General features: G+C 56.8%; 1 protein-coding gene across 1 annotated transcript in view; it reads right to left on the bottom strand.

The window, feature by feature from the left end:
• syne2b (spectrin repeat containing, nuclear envelope 2b) overlaps nucleotides 1-18371 on the bottom strand; it is a 107339-nt gene that overhangs the window by 41920 nt on the left and 47048 nt on the right. The window contains exons 58-70 of the mRNA XM_066694048.1: nucleotides 17861-18020; nucleotides 15993-16148; nucleotides 15106-15246; nucleotides 14792-14974; nucleotides 13042-13179; nucleotides 12610-12795; nucleotides 12127-12249; nucleotides 11771-11953; nucleotides 10759-10887; nucleotides 10454-10579; nucleotides 10186-10305; nucleotides 9279-9380; nucleotides 425-9025 (exon numbers count right to left, since the gene is read on the bottom strand). Coding sequence (XP_066550145.1) covers nucleotides 425-9025; nucleotides 9279-9380; nucleotides 10186-10305; nucleotides 10454-10579; nucleotides 10759-10887; nucleotides 11771-11953; nucleotides 12127-12249; nucleotides 12610-12795; nucleotides 13042-13179; nucleotides 14792-14974; nucleotides 15106-15246; nucleotides 15993-16148; nucleotides 17861-18020 — 10348 coding nt within the window. The remainder of the gene's footprint in view (nucleotides 1-424; nucleotides 9026-9278; nucleotides 9381-10185; nucleotides 10306-10453; nucleotides 10580-10758; nucleotides 10888-11770; nucleotides 11954-12126; nucleotides 12250-12609; nucleotides 12796-13041; nucleotides 13180-14791; nucleotides 14975-15105; nucleotides 15247-15992; nucleotides 16149-17860; nucleotides 18021-18371) is intronic.

The following is an 18371-nucleotide window of genomic DNA, read 5'->3' as shown; positions in this document are numbered from 1 at the left end:
CGACTCTCTCTCTCTCTCTCTCTCCCTCCCTCTCTCCCTCTCTCTCATGTTTACATTCCTGCTGTGCCGATAGCAGCGGGGGATACGTGTCCGCCCCTCTCTCAGGTGAGTCGAGTCAGGCGTTCCCAGAGACGCAACTCACACTGTTTTCTGCAGGTGTTATTATTTTGACTATTATATACACGCAAACTGTGAAATGCAGTCCGCAGGGTCCGGACTCCAGATGTGCTCTTCAGCGTGATTCACATCTGGAGCTGACCGGTGCTCTCTGAACACAGCACTGCGGTGTCGGGTCAAAGTACAGTGTTTCTACACGGCCTGTACTGGACTGCTGGGTAAAGGTCAGCGAACATGATGAGTAAGTCATGAAACCAAACAACTGGGTCAATGAAGTGATTTCAGATGTGGGGGGTGAGACACTTACCATGCTGTGCTGAGGGGGCTGTGTGCTGGACCGGGCCTCTGTCTCGGTCACTATAGAGCTGGACCGGGCCTCCGTCTCGGTCACTATAGAGCTGGACCAGGCCTCTGTCTCGGTCACTGTGGGGCCGGGTCGGGCCTCTGTCTTCGTCACTGTCACTTTGGAGCCGGGCTGGACCTCTGTCTCGATCACTGTCACTGTGGGGCCGGGCCAGACCTCTGTCTTAGTCACTGTGGAACCAAGTCGGGTCTTTGTCTCAGTCTCTGTGGGATCGGGGATGATCTCTGCCTTGGTCACTGCCACTGTGGGGCCGGACTGGACCGCTGTCTCGGTCACTGTGGAGCTGGACTGGGCCTTTGTTTCAGTCACTGTGGAGCCAAGCCGGACCTCTGTCTTGGTCACTGCCACGGTGGAGCCGGGCCAGACCTCTGTCTCAGTTACTGTGGAACCAAGTCGGGTCTTTGTCTCGGTCACTGTGGGATCGGGGATGATCTCTGCCTTGGTCACTGCCACTGTGGGGCCGGACTGGACCGCTGTCTCGGTCACTGTGGATCCAAGTTGGACCTCTGTCTCGGTCACTGTGGAGCTGGGCTGCGCCGCTATTTCAATCATTGTGGGGCTGGATCGGGATTTTGTTTCAGTCACTGTGGGGGCAGGGCGGGCCTCTGTCTCGGTCACTGTGGAGCCAGACTGGACCACTGTCTTGGTTACTGTCACTGTGGGTTTGGGTCGGGCTCCTGTATCAGTCACTGTCACTGTGGAGCTGGACCGGTCCTTTGTCTCAGTCACTGTGAAGCTGGACCGGGATTTTGTCTCGGTCACTGTGGAGCCGGGCTGGACCTCCATCTCGGTCACTGTGGGGCCAGGTCGGGCCTCTGTCTTCGTCACTGTCACTGTGGAGCCGGGCCAGACCTCTGTCTCAGTTACTGTGGAACCAAGTCGGGCCTTTGTCTCGGTCACTGTGGAACTGGGCTGGACATCTGTCTTGGTCACTGCCACTGTGGGGCCGGACTGGACCTCTGTCTCGGTCACTGCCATGGTGGAGCTGGGCCGGGCCTTTGTCTCAGTCTCTGTGGGATCGGGGATGATCTCTACCTTGGTCACTGCCACTGTGGGGCCGGACTGGACCGCTGTCTCGGTCACTGTGGATCCAAGTTGGACCTCTGTCTCGGTCCCTGTGGAGCCAGACTGGACCACTGTCTTGGTTACTGTCACTGTGGGTTTGAGTCGGGCTCCTGTATCAGTCACTGTCACAGTGGAGCTGGACCGGTCCTTTGTCTCGGTCACTGTGGAGCTGGACCGGGATTTTGTTTCGGTCACTGTGGAGCCGGGCTGGACCTCTGTTTTGGTCTCTTTGGGTCCAGGCCGGGCCTCTATCTCAGTTACTGTGGAGCTGGCCCGGTCCTTTTTCTCGGTCACTGTGGAGCCGGGCTGGACCTCTGTCTCGGTCACTGCCATGGTGGAGCTGGGCCAGGCCTTTGTCTCAGTCTCTGTGGGATCGGGGATGATCTCTGCATTGGTAACTGCCACTGTGGGACCGGACTGGACCGCTGTCTCGGTTACTGTGGATCCAAGTTGGACCTCTGTCTCGGTCCCTGTGGAGCCAGACTGGACCACTGTCTTGGTTACTGTCACTGTGGGTTTGAGTCGGGCTCCTGTATCAGTCACTGTCACAGTGGAGCTGGACCGGTCCTTTGTCTCGGTCACGGTGGAGCTGGACCAGGATTTTGTTTCGGTCACTGTGGGGCCGGGGTGGATCTCTGTCTTGGTAACTGCGACTATGGGGCCGGACCGGGTCTCTGTCTCGGTCACTGTGGAGCCAGGCTGGACCTCTGTTTTGGTCACTGCCATGGTGGAGTCAGGCCGGACCTTTCTCTTGGTCTCTTTGGGTCCAGGCCGGGCCTCTATCTCAGTCACTGTGGAGCTGGCCCGGTCCTTTTTATCGGTCACTGTGGAGCCAGACCAGTCCTCTGTCTTGGTCACTATAGAGCTGGCCCGGTCCTTTTTATCGGTCACTGTGGAGCCGGGCTGGACATCTGTCTTGGTCACTGTGGAGCTGGCCCGGTCCATTTTCTCAGTCACTGGGGAGCCGGTCTGGACCTCTGTCTTGGTCACTGTCACTGTGGAGCCGGGCTGGACCTCTGTCTTGGTCAGTGCCACGGTGGAGCCGGGCCGGGCCTCAATCTCGGTCACTGTGGGGCTGGACCGGACCTCTGTCTTGCTAACTGTGGAGTAAGTTTGGACCTGTGTCTTGGTCACTGCCACGGTGGAGCCGGGCCGGGCCTCTGTCTTTGTCACTATGGAGCCGGGCCGGGCCTTTGTCCCAGTCACTGAGGGGTCAGCTTGGACCTCTGTCTTGGTTACTGTCACTGTGGGGCCGGGTCGGGCCTCTGTCTTCGTCACTGTAGAGCCGGGCCGTACCTCTGTCATGGTCACTGTGGAGCTGGACTGGGCCTTTGTTTCAGTCACTGTGGAGCCGAGCCGGACCTCTGTCTTGGTCACTGCCACGGTGGAGCCGGGCCAGACCTCTGTCTCAGTTACTGTGGAGCCGGGCTGGACCTCTGTCTTGGTCACTGTCACAGTGGAGCCGGGCTGGACCTCTGTCTTGGTCAGTGTCACGGTGGAGCTGGGCCGGGCCTCAATCTCGGTCATTGTGGGGCTGGACCGGACCTCTGTCTTGCTAACTGTGGGATCGGGGTGGATCTCTGTCTTGGTCACTGCCACTGTGGGGCCGGACCAGACCTCTGTCACAGTTACTGTGGAACCAAGTCGGGCCTTTGTCTCGGTCACTGTGGAGCCGCACCGGGATTTTGTCTCGGTCACAGTGTAGCCGGGCTGGGCCTCTATCTCGATCACGGTGGGGTCGGTTTGGACCTCTGTCTTGGTTACTGTCACTGTGGGTTCAGGTCGGGCTCCTGTCTCAGTCACTGCCACTGTGGAGCCGGGCTGGACCTCTGTCTTGGTCAGTGCCACGGTGGAGCCGGGCCAGACCTCTGTCTCAGTTACTGTGGAACCAAGTCGGGTCTTTGTCTCGGTCACTGTGGGATCGGGGATGATCTCTGCCTTGGTCACTGCCACTGTGGGGCCGGACTGGACCACTGTCTTGATTACTGTCCCTGTGGGTTTGGGTCGGGCTCCTGTATCAGTCACTGCCACTGTGGAGCTGGACCGGTCCTTTGTCTCGGTCACTGTGGAGCTGGACCTGGATTTTGTTTCGGTCACTGTGGGGCCAGGGTGGATCTCTGTCTTGGTAACTGCGACTATGGGGCCGGACCGGGCCTCTGTCTCAGTCACTGTGGAGCCAGGCTGGACCTCTGTTTTGGTCACTGCCATGGTGGAGTCAGGCCGGACCTTTCTCTTGGTCTCTTTGTGTCCAGGCCGGGCCTCTATCTCAGTCACTGTGGAGCTGGACCGGTCCTCTGTCTTGGTCACTATAGAGCTGGACTGGGCCTTTGTTTCGGTCACTGTGGAGCCGGGCTGGATCTCTGTCTTGGTCACTGTGGAGCTGGCCTGGTCCATTTTCTCAGTCACTGTGGAGCCAGGCTGGACCTCTGTCTTGGTCACTGTGGAGCTGGCCTGGTCCATTTTCTCAGTCACTGTGGAGCCAGGCTGGACCTCTGTCTTGGTCACTGTGGAGCTGGCCTGGTCCATTTTCTCAGTCACTGTGGAGCCGGGCTGGACCTCTGTCTTGGTCACTGTGGAGCTGGCCAGGTCCATTTTCTCAGTCACTGTGGGGCTGGACCGGACCTCTGTCTTGCTAACTGTGGAGTAAGTTTGGACCTGTGTCTTGGTCACTGCCACGGTGGAGCCGGGCCGGGCCTCTGTCTTTGTCACTGTGGAGCCGGGCCGTACCTCTGTCATGGTCACTGTGGAGCTGGACTGGGCCTGTGTTTCAGTCACTGTGGAGCCGAGCCGGACCTCTGTCTTGGTCACTGCCACGGTGGAGCCGGGCTGGACCTCTGTCTTGGTCACTGCCACGGTGGAGCCGGGCTGGACCTCTGTCTTGGTCAGTGCCACGGTGGAGCCGGGCCGGGCCTCAATCTCGGTCATTGTGGGGCTGGACCGGACCTCTGTCTTGCTAACTGTGGGATCGGGGTGGATCTCTGTCTTGGTCACTGCCACTGTGGGGCCGGACCGGACCTCTGTCTTGCTAACTGTGGGATCGGGGTGGATCTCTGTCTTGGTCACTGCCACGGTGGAGCCGGGCCAGACCTCTGTCGCAGTTACTGTGGAACCAAGTCGGGCCTTTGTCTCGGTCACTGTGGAGCCGCGCCGGGATTTTGTCTCGGTCACAGTGTAGCCGGGCTGGGCCTCTATCTCGATCACGGTGGGGTCGGTTTGGACCTCTGTCTTGGTTACTGTCACTGTGGGTTCAGGTCGGGCTCCTGTCTCAGTCACTGTCAATGTGGAGCCGGGCTGGACCTCTGTCTTGGTCAGTGCCACGGTGGAGCCGGGCCGGGCCTCAATCTCGTTCACTGTGGGGCTGGACCGGACCTCTGTCTTGCTAACTGTGGAGTCAGTTTGGACCTGTGTCTTGGTCACTGCCATGGTGGAGCCGGGCCGGGCCTCTGTCTTCGTCACTGTAGAGCCGGGCCGTACCTCTGTCATGGTCACTGTGGAGCTGGACTGGGCCTTTGTTTCAGTCACTGTGGAGCCGAGCCGGACCTCTGTCTTGGTCACTGCCACAGTGGAGCCGGGCCAGACCTCTGTCTCAGTTACTGTGGAACCAAGTCGGGTCTTTGTCTCGGTCACTGTGGGATCGGGGATGATCTCTGCCTTGGTCACTGCCACTGTGGGGCCGGACTGGACCGCTGTCTCGGTCACTGTGGATCCAAGTTGGACCTCTGTCTCGGTCACTGTGGAGCTGGGCTGCGCCGCTATTTCAATCATCGTGGGGCTGGATCGGGATTTTGTTTCAGTCACTGTGGGGGCAGGGCGGGCCTCTGTCTCGGTCACTGTGGAGCCAGACTGGACCACTGTCTTGGTTACGGTCCCTGTGGGTTTGGGTCGGGCTCCTGTATCAGTCACTGTCACTGTGGAGCTGGACCGGTCCTTTGTCTCAGTCATTGTGGGGCTGGACCGGGATTTTGTCTCGGTCACTGTGGAGCCGGGCTGGACCTCTGTCTCGGTCCCTGTGGAGCTGGACCGGGATTTTGTTTCGGTCACTGTGGGGCCGGGGTGGATCTCTGTCTTGGTAACTGCGACTATGGGGCCGGACCGGGTCTCTGTCTCGGTCACTGTGGAGCCAGGCTGGACCTCTGTTTTGGTCACTGCCATGGTGGAGTCAGGCCGGACCTTTCTCTTGGTCTCTTTGTGTCCAGGCCGGGCCTCTATCTCAGTCACTGTGGAGCTGGACCGGTCCTTTTTATCGGTCACTGTGGAGCCGGGCTGGACCTCTGTCTTGGTCACTGTGGAGCTGGCCCGGTCCATTTTCTCAGTCACTGTGGAGCCGGGTTGGACCTCTGTCTTGGGCAGTGCCACGGTGGAGCCGAGCCGGGCCTCAATCTCGGTCACTGTGGGGCTGGACCGGACCTCTGTCTTGCTAACTGTGGAGTCAGTTTGGACCTGTGTCTTGGTCACTGCCATGGTGGAGCCGGGCCAGACCTCTGTCTCAGTTACTGTGGAACCAAGTCGGGTCTTTGTCTCGGTCACTGTGGGATCGGGGATGATCTCTGCCTTGGTCACTGCCACTGTGGGGCCGGACTGGACCGCTGTCTCGGTCACTGTGGATCCAAGTTGGACCTCTGTCTCGGTCACTGTGGAGCTGGGCTGCGCCGCTATTTCAATCATTGTGGGGCTGGATCGGGATTTTGTTTCAGTCACTGTGGGGGCAGGGCGGGCCTCTGTCTCGGTCACTGTGGAGCCAGGCTGGACCTCTGTTTTGGTCTCTTTGGGTCCAGGCCGGGCCTCTATCTCAGTCACTGTGGAGCTGGCCCGGTCCTTTTTCGCGGTCACTGTGGAGTCAGACCAGTCCTCTGTCTTGGTCACTGCCATGGTGGAGCTGGGCCGGGCCTTTGTCTCAGTCTCTGTGGGATCGGGGATGATCTCTGCCTTGGTCACTGCCACTGTGGGACCGGACTGGACCGCTGTCTCGGTCCCTGTGGAGCCAGACTGGACCACTGTCTTGGTTACGGTCACTGTGGGTTTGGGTCGGGCTCCTGTATCAGTCACTGCCACTGTGGAGCTGGACCGGTCCTTTGTCTCGGTCACTGTGGAGCTGGACCGGGATTTTGTTTCGGTCACTGTGGAGCCGGGCTGGACCTCTGTCTTGGTAACTGCGACTATGGGGCCGGACCGGGCCTCTGTCTCAGTCACTGTGGAGCCAGGCTGGACCTCTGTCTTGGTCACTGCCATGGTGGAGTCAGGCCGGACCTTTCTCTTGGTCTCTTTGGGTCCAGGCCGGGCCTCTATCTCAGTCACTGTGGAGCTGGACCGGTCCTTTGTCTCGGTCACTGTGGAGCTGGACCGGGATTTTGTTTCGGTCACTGTGGGGCCAGGGTGGATCTCTGTCTTGGTAACTGCGACTATGGGGCCGGACCGGGCCTCTGTCTCAGTCACTGTGGAGCCAGGCTGGACCTCTGTTTTGGTCACTGCCATGGTGGAGTCAGGCCGGACCTTTCTCTTGGTCTCTTTGGGTCCAGGCTGGGCCTCTATCTCAGTCACTGTGGAGCTGGACCGGTCCTCTGTCTCGGTCACTATAGAGCTGGACTGGGCCTTTGTTTCGCTCACTGTGGAGCCGGGCCGGACCTCTGTCTCAGTCAACGTGGAGCTGGACTGGACCTCTGTCTTGGTCAATGCCATGGTGGAGCCGGGCCGGCCCTCAATCTCGATCACTGTGGGGCCGGGCCGGTGCTTTGTCTCGGTCACATTGTAGCCGGGCTGGGCCTCTATCTCAATCACTGTGGAGCCAGACTGGACCACTGTCTTGGTAACTGCGACTATGGGGCCGGACCGGGCCTCTGTCTCAATCACTGTGGAGCCAGACTGGACCACTGTCTTGGTCAGTGCCACGGTGGAGCCGGGCCGGGCCTCAATCTCGGTCACTGTGGGGCTGGACCGGACCTCTGTCTTGCTAACTGTGGGATCGGGGTGGATCTCTGTCTTGGACACAGTGTAGCCGGGCTGGGCCTCTATCTCGATCACGGTGGGGTCGGTTTGGACCTCTGTCTTGGTTACTGTCAATGTGGGTTTGGGTCGTGCTCCTGTATCAGTCACTGCCACTGTGGGGCTGGACTGGGATTTTGTTTCAGTCACTGTGGAGCCGAGCCGGACCTCTGTCTCAGTTACTGTGGAACCAAGTCGGGCCTTTGTCTCGGTCACTGTGGAACTGGGCTGGACATCTGTCTTGGTCACTGCCACTGTGGGGCCGGACTGGACCTCTGTCTTGGTCACTGCCATGGTGGAGCTGGGCCGGGCCTTTGTCTCAGTCTCTGTGGGATCGGGGATGATCTCTGCCTTGGTCACTGCCACTGTGGGGCCGGACTGGACCGCTGTCTCGGTTATTGTGGAGCCAGACTGGACCACTGTCTTGGTTACTGCCACTGTGGGTTTGGGTCGGGCTCCTGTATCAGTCACTGCCACTGTGGAGCTGGACCGGTCCTTTGTCTCGGTCACTGTGGAGCCAGGCTGGACCTCTGTTTTGGTCACTGCCATGGTGGAGTCAGGCCGGACCTTTCTCTTGGTCTCTTTGGGTCCAGGCCGGGCCTCTATCTCAGTCACTGTGGAGCCAGACCAGTCCTCTGTCTTGGTCACTATAGAGCTGGACTGGGCCTTTGTTTCAGTCACTGTGGAGCCGGGCTGGACCTCTGTCACAGTTACTGTGGAACCAAGTCGGGCCTTTGTCGCGGTCACTGTAGAGACCGGTCGGGATTTTGTCTCGGTCACAGTGTAGCCGGGCTGGGCCTCTGTCTCGATCACAGTGGGGTCGGTTTGGACCTCTGTCTCGGTCACTGTGGATCTAAGCTGGACCTCTGTCTCGGTCACTGTGGAACTGGGCTGGACCTCTGCCTTGGCCACTGCCATGGTGGAGCTGGGCCGGGCCTTTGTCTCAGTCTCTGTGGAGCTGGGCCGGGCCTCTGTCTCGGTCACTGTGGGGTCGGGCTGGACCTTTGTTTGGGTCACTTTGGAGCCAAGCCGGACCTCTGTCTTGGTCACTGTGGAGCCGAACTGGGCCTCTGTATTGGTCACTGCCACAGTGGAGCCAGGCTGGACCTCTGTGTTGGTAACTGCCATGGTGGACCCGGGCTGAACCTCTGTCGTGGTCACTGCCATGGTGGAGCCAGGCCAAGCCATTGTCTCGGTCCCTGTGGAGCTGGTCCGAACCTTTGTCTCGGTCTCTATGGGAACGAGCCGGGCCTTTGTTTCGGTCACTCTGGGGCTGGGCCGGACCTCTGTCTTGGTCACTGTGGGATCGGGCCGGGCCTTTGTGTCTGTCACGGCCACTGTGGAGCTGGGCCTGGTCTTTGTCTCGGTCACTGTGGGGCTGGATCGGGCCTCGGTCTCGGTCACTGTGGCGCCGGGCAGGGCATCTGTCTCGGTCACTGCCACTGTGGAGCCGGGTCGGGCCCCCGTCTCAATCACTGCGGGCTGGACCTCTGCAGCTCCCTGGGAGAGGAGAGAGACACAGCGGTGGAGAAAAGTAATTTCAGCTTCAACATAAAGGAAAATGAACGAAGGAATTACATAAAACATCAGCATCATCGTAATAGTAATAATAATAATAATAGTAAATCAGTTAATGATAGACATGGTCATGAAAAATGCTTTTCTCCATTGCATTCCAGTGAAACAGTGACTACATCAGTTCCTCAGGGCTCTCAGCTCAGTGACCCGGGACACACAGCAGCTCAGCTCCTACCTCGGTACCGGGAATGGGCCGGGCCTCGAACACCTCGTCGCTGCCCAGGGTCAGGGGCACGGCGCCAGCACGGACATCGGCGATGAACGTCTCGTCAGGGTCCTGCGAGGGGGAACAGTGAGGTCACAGGCAGGCGGAGGAGAAACAGCTGCCGTCACAAACACACGGCCTGTCTGCAGCACCTGCTCTACACACTGGGGGGGGGCACTGGGGCCGAGCGCCGGCACAGCGACACCCTGACACAGTGAAGTGTGCTGACACAGTGACACAGACACACAGAGAAACAAAGACACAGTGAAGTGTGCTGACAGAGACACAGTGAAAGGGTACTGGCACAGTGACACAGTGAAGTGTGCTGACACAGTGACACATTGAAGGGGTACTGGCACAGTGACACAGTGAAGTGTGCTGACACAGAGACGCAGTGAAAGGGTACTGGCATTGTGACACAGTAAAGTGTGCTGACAGTGACACAGTGAAGGGGTGTTGCTACAGCAGTGCAAGCGTGGTCTCGCGGCTCCCTCTGGTGGCACAGTTGTCACCACCGCTGACAGCACATCTCTGAGAGCAGGAGAGGAGACCAAGCAAGAAGAAGCCCAAGCGGAGGGGCGGAGGCGTCAGCAGGAGGAAGACAACGCCGAGGAGAGGAGGACAACGGTCAAGAGCAAGAGAACGAGAGCGTCAGGGTCAAGAGGAGATGGAGAGAAACTATGAGTCGGTGGAGAAAAGAGAAGAAAAGGAGACTGACGCTCAGGGAAGCAGAAGAGGAGCTGCGATGTGGAGTTTTGAGCACAGAGGGATGAACAGCGAGACGGAGGCCAGTCCCACAGTGCGGGAGAGGACAGGGAGACAGCACAGGACTGCCGCACCGGAGTCGACGTCCAGCGGCTCCGAATTCTCCCTTTACCTCCGGGACGCTGCCGGTCAGCGTCTCAGAAGACGACTCGCTGCCCCCGGCATCGTCCTCGCTGCCCAGCTCTCTCTCCAAGCAGAGACGCCCGTCCACACGACCCCACGGCGCCGCTCCCTGAGATGCACACGACAAGCACGGCTCACTGCGCGGCCCACTCTCACCCTCTCACCACCTCGGCACGCCCCCCGCCCCTGCGACCCCGGACCGATCTCTGAAGTGTGCGCGTGTGTGTCTGCAGCTGTGTGTGTCTGTCTGTCTGTACCTGTGTGTGCGTTCGTCTGTCCCGGGCTCTGTCCTCCCACGGCGGCGTCTCTGTCAGGGCTATGAATGGGTCCTGCAAACCCATTCGGACCTCCTCCGTGGCCTCCAGGCTGAGGGTCACATTGACCTGGAAGAGAAGACAGGAGACTTTGGTTCTGAGTGACAAGTGTCCCCTGTGGGTTTGCACAGCATAGTTGATGCACAAACACTGAGCTTGGCAGCAGTGAGGACCTCAGTCCAGTCCCTCTCCTCTCCTGCTGAGGAACACGTGTCTCTTCCGGAGACAGGGGAGACGTGTGGGCTCACCTGAGTGTCTCTCAGGGGGGGCGGTGCCCGACCAAAGATGGTGTTGCTGGGTGGGAGTCCAGAGGAGGGCAGGCCGGGGCTCTCTGGGTCTATGTCCTGCCGCTGCCTCACCAACGTGTCAATCGCCATCTGGAAAAGACAGCAGTCAGTCGGTCACACGGGCCACACGTGTCAGACACAGAGACACGAGTGCTGAGACCCCAGCCCGCCTCACGCACATCCCACCACACACACCAGGAGCCAAGGCCCGGCATCCCCGCGGATCTGATCGGCACTCGAAAGCCTGTGAAATGGACACGGCCTCTTGGCCCCGTCTACCGAGAAGGTATGGTTCAGAGGCCGAGAAGGATCAGTCCGGCTCCAAGACAAACGTGTGAGACACATTCCCAGGCCCCCTCTCAGACACAGACCTTTCATCTAGGGCCAGGGACACAGCCAATACCGCCCACGCTGCGGTGAAACCGACTGACACGGGCAGCCGGCACAAAATGAGCGAGAGAGAGGGAACTGAACTTTTTCACCCTGGAACAGAGGAGACTACGTGGGGACTTGATCCAAGTCTTCAAGATCATGAAAGGCATCGACCACATCAAACCAGAGGAGCTTTTCCAGATCAGCAGGGACACACGCACCCGGGGACACAAATGGAAATTGGGCTTCAAGGCATTCAAGACAGAAAACAGGAGACACTTCTTCACACAGAGAGGCGTCACAATCTGAACAAACTCCCCAGCGATGTGGCTGAAGAGACAATTTGGGAACATTCAAAAACAGACTGGATAGGATCCTTGGATCACTTAGTTATTAATGGACACCAAACGAGCACGATGGGGCGAATGGCCTCCTCTCCACTGGACACTTTCTTATGTTCTTAAACCAGCCCAGGAGGCGGCCACGATGCCACGCTCTCAGAGTTGTGTCCTGCCAGGGCTGTGTGTTAGCGCTGGACGGGGGGTGGATTAGAGCACAAGGACTCTAGAGGGTGGGGGGGAGCGGAGAGGGCTGGGAGTACCTGGAGGTCTGCGCTCTGCTGGTGGGTCTCGTGCTCCAGCTCCTCCAAATGCACCAGCAGCTCCTCGGCTCGGTCGAACACCGCCAGCGCCGCCGTCGCCCCCGCAGGCAGGACCAGGCCGGGCTTACAGCTCTGGATCTCCGCGATGTTCGTCTTCATGGACTGGATGTTGTCTAGGATGACCTAGAACAGAAAGCACACAGACACGGGGCCCAGCGTCCAGATCAGGGGCTCCCAGACTTTAATTGATTAATTGATGAATTGGTTAATTGAGAGAGAAACCCATATGGCGTCGCATCTACTCAGGAGCTGAGTGTGAAAGCCCGGGTTCAGACACTGCGCCCACTCCGCCTCACCTGGCGGTTGTGTAGGTGTTGCTCCGGCGGGATCTCCGCGGTGTCGGTGTCGGACAGGATGGTCCTGATTTTAGCGATTTGTTTCTCCATCCTTTTAACGTCCGTCTCGATGGCTTCCAGCTCCTGCGGTGGAGATATTCAGACACGGTCCACCGCACACACACACACACACACACACACACACACATCAGTGACTGTGTGCACGGTCAAGCCAGAAACAAAAACTCTCAGAGGTTTTGTCAAGAATGGGTATTTTTAGTTGCCAATATTTTTAATTTAGCATAAGAACACGGGTGCTCAAGTACCAAGAGAGAACAGAGAGGACAGGAGAGCAGAGGGAATGAACAGAGGAGAGGAGAGGAGAGGGAAGAGAACAGAGAGGAGAGGAGAGCAGAGGGAATGAACATGAGAGGAGAGGAGAGGAGAGGGAAGAGAACAGAGAGGACAGGGGAGGGACAGAGCAGACCCTGGACGGGGGCTCACCGTGGCAGCCTGCTGGAGCTGCGGCAGGGGTCCCAGAATGCCCTGCTGCAGGGTGTCGATACGCTGCTCTGCCCGGGTCAGCTGCTCCCGCATGGCGGCCGTGTCGCACACCGCCGACACCTCCTGCAGCAGCGGCACGAAGCCCTGCAGCCCCCGGCGCCGGTGCTCCGAGTCGTGCAGCACCATCTGTGGGCCGGGCGACAGTGGCAGACACAGCCGTCAACACAAAGGGTACACACACACACGCACACGCATACGCACACACGCATATACAAAAAATCTGACAGACAGAGAGAGAGAGACAGAGAGAGGGAGGAGACCCGCCACACAGCACATAAACACAGAGAGAGAGAGAGAGAGAGCGATGGGCAGTGGCTGAAGAGCGGGCAAAGGTCACTACAAATAACATCCATGTTGTCGCCTGCCACGCACCTGCATGGCGCTGGCGTGTTTGCCCAGACACTTGGCCGAGCTGTAGGTGTAGCTGGCGGAGAGCCAGGGCTGGGCCTCGCTGAGCCAGTTGTTGGTGCTGATGAGCATCTCCTCGTACTCCTGCAGGCTGCAGCTGATCTGTAGGGGGGCAGGGACAGCATCACTTACCAGATGCCCAGATTGTGACCTGTGGTGGCCAGCCTGGCTCCTGGGGGGCTGCAGTACACTAATACCCTGTTTCCACTAGCCACATTAAAGCTGCACCTCAGCGTGGCCGTGCCGTGCCGGGGGGTTTCCACTAGGGCCCCACACTGGTCCGGGTCAGGACTGTGACGTCCCTTACGCAGCACCGCTTCATCTGGAAATTGTAACTACAGTAATGGCAGCTGCTCTCGATGTGGTAGAAAGAAGGAATGTGTGTGTTTACCTTGGGAAACGATTCATCTGAGCAGTTATTAATGCTCGGTGGAAAAGTGCCACACAGGATTAATTGCTTGGAGCAGAAAGACATGTCAGAGTGTTTGAAAAGATCGTGAAAATCCTGCCGGAGAAAGAACTGCTTTGGACTGCAATACAATCCTTTTTTTTGTTATAAATACACGCAAATATGAAATATTCATCCTGGATTTAAATTAAATGTCCCGATTATTTAAATGGCACGGTTTTTAGCTTCCCCCTGTTTACACTATCTTAAAAACGATTAAAATGTTTAAAACAGAGGCTAGTTTTTATGTGATCAATCGCATGAAGAATCGTATATTTTAATTATGTTTGCAATCCCTCATTATCGCTATAACTATGTGTTAATGGTAATCCAAATATAGACGCTTTACCGACTGCAGAAATACAAACCTCACAAAACTTAGCGATTAACTGATCCATTCAATATGGTGTCAAAGGTATTTTTTAAAGGAATCCCATTCACAATAAAAGCTGATGTGATGTGACTCTTTTATTTTGCACATTGATGAAGCTGCAGGTACAGAGAAAACATGCAGACACTGAATTTGTGGGAAAACCGTTCCAGTAAGTTATGGATCCCAGAGTGTTGTAGCCGTATTTATATACATATGTATGAGTTTTGCTTAAGAATCTGTCTGTGACTGACATACTGTATATTTCACGATATAGACATGTAGTGACTACAGGACAGATTTAAACCCAGCGCACTGTATTTAATAATGCAACGCAGTTCATTCTCCCACAGATAAATAATAAGGGAGAATTTCTAGGACACTTAAATTAAGCTATATTGTCAGTATTAATCGGATCATGATACAGGGAGAAGCAACACCGTTATTTACGATGCACTGGTAAACAAAATAAACTAAATGAAATTTTAAGTGATGTGATTTGTTTTATATATTGTTTCAATGTGTCCCAGTTTCTACTTTTGGATATCTGGTATAATTTATACTATAAGACTGTGTTAGATTTCGTAAAAACATTTCAGCTCAAAGTTTATTGCACTTTAATGTTAGAGGTATTTCAGCCTCCAGTTTAAAACACTAAATCCCAGAGCGCCGAGTGTCCCAGATGCGGTTTGACCTTTCGTGTCTCCTAGGGCAGCTGGACTCAAGACAATGAGTGGAAACGCTGCCGGGCGCAGTGTAGGTGCACACTTACAGCACGGCCACATGGAGGTGCACCTGATCATGGCTAGTGGAAACGGGGTATTAGGTTCAGTAAACAGCACTGAACTCATTGCCCCAGAAAATCAGCCGTTGATTCTACCCTGAGGACCCGTCACCTTGCTGAGGAAGGCTGTCCTCTGCTCTGCCTGCTTGGCCACATTCTGGTAGAGCTGCAGGGGCTCGATCAGGCTGTCCATCATCTGCTGGGCCTTGTCGGGTTTCTCCACAGACAGGTCCTGCACCTCGGCCTCCAGCTCGGAGATCCTCGAGTGCCAGCCGTCCAGCTCGTCCCACACGCTCTGCCCACGGGCACAGACAGACACAGGCGCGGTCAGAGACGCACGGACTGGAGTGGACAGACCCTGTGCGTGTGTATGTGTGTGTGCATCCGTGTGTGTTTTCACGTGTGTGCGTGTGCCGAGGCAGTCACCTTCTGCAGGGCCCGGGCCTCGGCCACCGTGGCGCTGCGGTACTGCAGCAGGCCCAGCACGGCGCTCAGCCCGGCGGAGATGTCTGCGATCTTGGCTCTCAGGATATGGAGAGGACAGCTTTTCTCCACCGCGTCCTCCACCTGCAACACAGCGCTGCTTTTGGAAAGGGTCCTCTGATAACACGACAACAAGACCTGACTGGCTAGTTGCGCGTTTGTTGTCGTTGTTATTGTTTTAACACAGACTAAATTAAACAGGATCCTGTTGTAGTGTCTTTGCTCAGCATCGCCTTTTAATCTCTGTGACACTCAGGAACATCGAGCAGAGAAAAAAATTGGTAAATATCAAAAATATAGGAGACAGTTCTACTGTGGAGGTAAAACCATTTAAAACTCCCTTGGAAAATGCAAGGTGTAAAACAAACATACAAGAATATAAATAGATGTTTTCTTTGTCTAGATTTGTCAAGGACTGAGGCGAAAGCGCTCCTCAGCTCGCTGGCCGCACCACAGTCCCAAAAAGTCAGTCACGGCACAGCGGCACCAGCGCAGCGATATGGCAACCGGCCTAAAGGCAGCCTGTAACAATGCACCACCTGACCTGTTCTTACAATAGTGCCTGAAACCCACAGCACCCCCCCGCTCCGGCGTTGCATCGGCAAGAAAGTGCTGGATGCATGAGCCGAGACGGGCAGAGCGCGAGACTCTCCCAGGCATCGAGGAAACGGGTCATCCCTGGCATCGGCCTCCGATCGCTAATAAGCAATGCCACGCGTCTCCACGGTCCACCTGAACCGCAGAGTACAGATGTGCGGTGGTGGAGGCTGGCGCTGACCCACGGCGTCCTGTGCCACCCACCCTGGCCCGGTGCGAGCGGCTGGGCTTACCTGTTCCTCCACCTCCCTCAGGCTGCGCCGGACCTCCTGCAGCGGCACCTCGATCTCGGCCGGCACCAGCGAGTACATGTCCGAGTACTTCATGCGCAGGCTGTCCACGATGCCCCGCACCACGGCGTTCTGGGAGCCCAGCTCGGTCTGGACCTCCTGCAGGGACATCGGCACGGTCAGAGACAGCCCCCCGGCAAAATGCCAGCCTCCCCCACCCTCCGCAACACCGACTCCAATGCACCGCCTGCACGCACTGGCTGCCCTCAGGGCACCCAACACACACCGAACAATAACATAAACACTCAACAGCGAGTCAGGAGCGTGTTTGCAGGTTCGCCTCTCATCGCTGCAGATTAATACAAACACACCAGAGACCGACTGTGCTGCCTGTAGAGGCTGGATCGCTTTAGACAAACAGGTTTAAACCAACACGGCAAAAACAAATCGCATATGGTAATGAATCCTCCTTCGACACGCCTTCTTGGCACCGAATGGCCTCTTGGCAGGGAAGCCGGAGAGATAATGAACACCTTTATATGAGAGGTTCCCTTTTTTTTTTGTCCTTTCTTAAATAATATAACATTGGAAAACGAACCTAAAGGGATAGAGTCCCCAGACGAGACCAGCGGCACAAAACCAAACTCTGGGAGGTAAGACCTCAGCCGGAGATGGTAATGGGATGGCATGAGAACTCTGAGAACTCAAACCACACAACACAACGAAACAAAACAAAAAAAACTGTCACGCTAGCAGAGAAACGGTATCGGAGGCCCTGGAGTATCCACTTACAAGGTACGACACAAAAGCGCGACACTCAGGCGCTTTCTCCCCGAGGGCCCTGCTTGGCGGTGAGAGAGCGCAGGTTGCAGGAGATAAAAGAGCCAGGGAGACTTTTGGACGCGGCTCAGATGCTGTGATAGTGTACCGCTGCGCCACACATCCCTCTCGAGGAGCGCGGGACAATACGGGGGCAGACTGGCTGAAGAGGGTCTTGACTAAAAGCCACGGCTGTTCAGCTCAAACGATGCACATGCTGTTGCACAACCGTCTCTCGAGTCGTTGTGTCAGACTCTGGCTTTGAGCCCCAACATATGAAATTATTATAAACGGCCAGCGTCTCAACCGTGATTTTGGTGTAAAACAAACGGCGGTTTCAATGTTGCGCTCTTCGGAAATGTGGCGGCTGAGGCTGTCCGTACAGGTTTCCTGAAGGACAACGCGTCCATTGTGCCCCGGGGCAAAAGCAAAGCAATTCCAGGGCTCATTAAAAGCGTATTATGTATGCACCGCCGAGCAGGGCTTAAGCGTTTTAATTGAGCAACAGCACATTCTTTTGTCACTCCCGAACAATGTTTTGGTGCCGTCTAACTGAGGAGAAGACTCTCCCCAAAATACAGTGATCGAGGCACACTGTAACATCGTAACACACAGAGGGGGTTCGAGAAAGTGCACAGGACTGGCTTCACAACGGGAAGCCCTCAGACCCGGGGCTCAGTCTTTTGCCCGTGTGGAGCAACTGATCACACTGCCTGCCCTCAAACTGGGTTCACGGGTCACCCAGCAGGATTCTGGGTCCCGAGTTGTACACGGGGAAAAATGTTGACTGTAGAGTCATCACACACTTCTTATCCTAATTAAGTCGTATCAGCCAGATTACGTGGTCACGGCATTTGTTATGGACTGACAGACACACAGAGAGTGAGGAAGAGACAGAGAGAGAGAGAGAGAGACCGAGAGACAGAGAGATGCAGACTGAGACCCTACTGTCTTGATGATGCTTCCACCTTCAGATTCCCTTGCTTTCCCGTCAATGCTTTATCCCACAGTGCGTCGCTTTCACCACAGAGAGGGGAGGTTAGGGCACCTACCTGCAGATCCTCAGAGCTGGGGGAGTGATGCAGCACAGACAACAGCGACACCACGGACCGCAGCCACTCCCTCACGCTGCCGATCTCCTCCTTCACGCGCTCGCGCTCCTGCACCTCCGTCTGCACGGCGTGCCGGCCTGCCATTGCCGACTGTCTCAGGCTGCGGGCACAGAGCGGGCACAGAGATCACAGCAGGGCACGGGGCCGGCATGCTGCTGAAGCTGACATAGAGGCGCTCTGATCACACCGACTCCAGAAAACACGAGCGAACGCCAAAATAAACAAGGACCGCAGATATATGTTCAGAAAGAGAGACAGACCCTGCCCCCAGTGCCTGCATCTGTGTCAGGGTCTGTATTCCCAGGCTGGCTGTCCCACACTCGTGTCCCTCTCAGGAATGCCAGCAGCACAGCCAGGGGGACGGCCACTATAGTCCGGCCCTGCCCACGGCCACTAATGAGCTCCTCACCGAGAGGGGGGGGAGGGAGGTGCAGTTGGAAGAGTTAGGTGC

This window comes from Amia ocellicauda, chromosome 21 (assembly GCF_036373705.1).
Source record: "Amia ocellicauda isolate fAmiCal2 chromosome 21, fAmiCal2.hap1, whole genome shotgun sequence".
In the NCBI taxonomy this organism is placed as follows: Eukaryota; Metazoa; Chordata; class Actinopteri; order Amiiformes; family Amiidae; genus Amia; species Amia ocellicauda.
The sequence above is the reverse complement of the archived record's forward strand: the minus strand, read 5'-3'. Positions and strand labels throughout refer to the sequence as shown.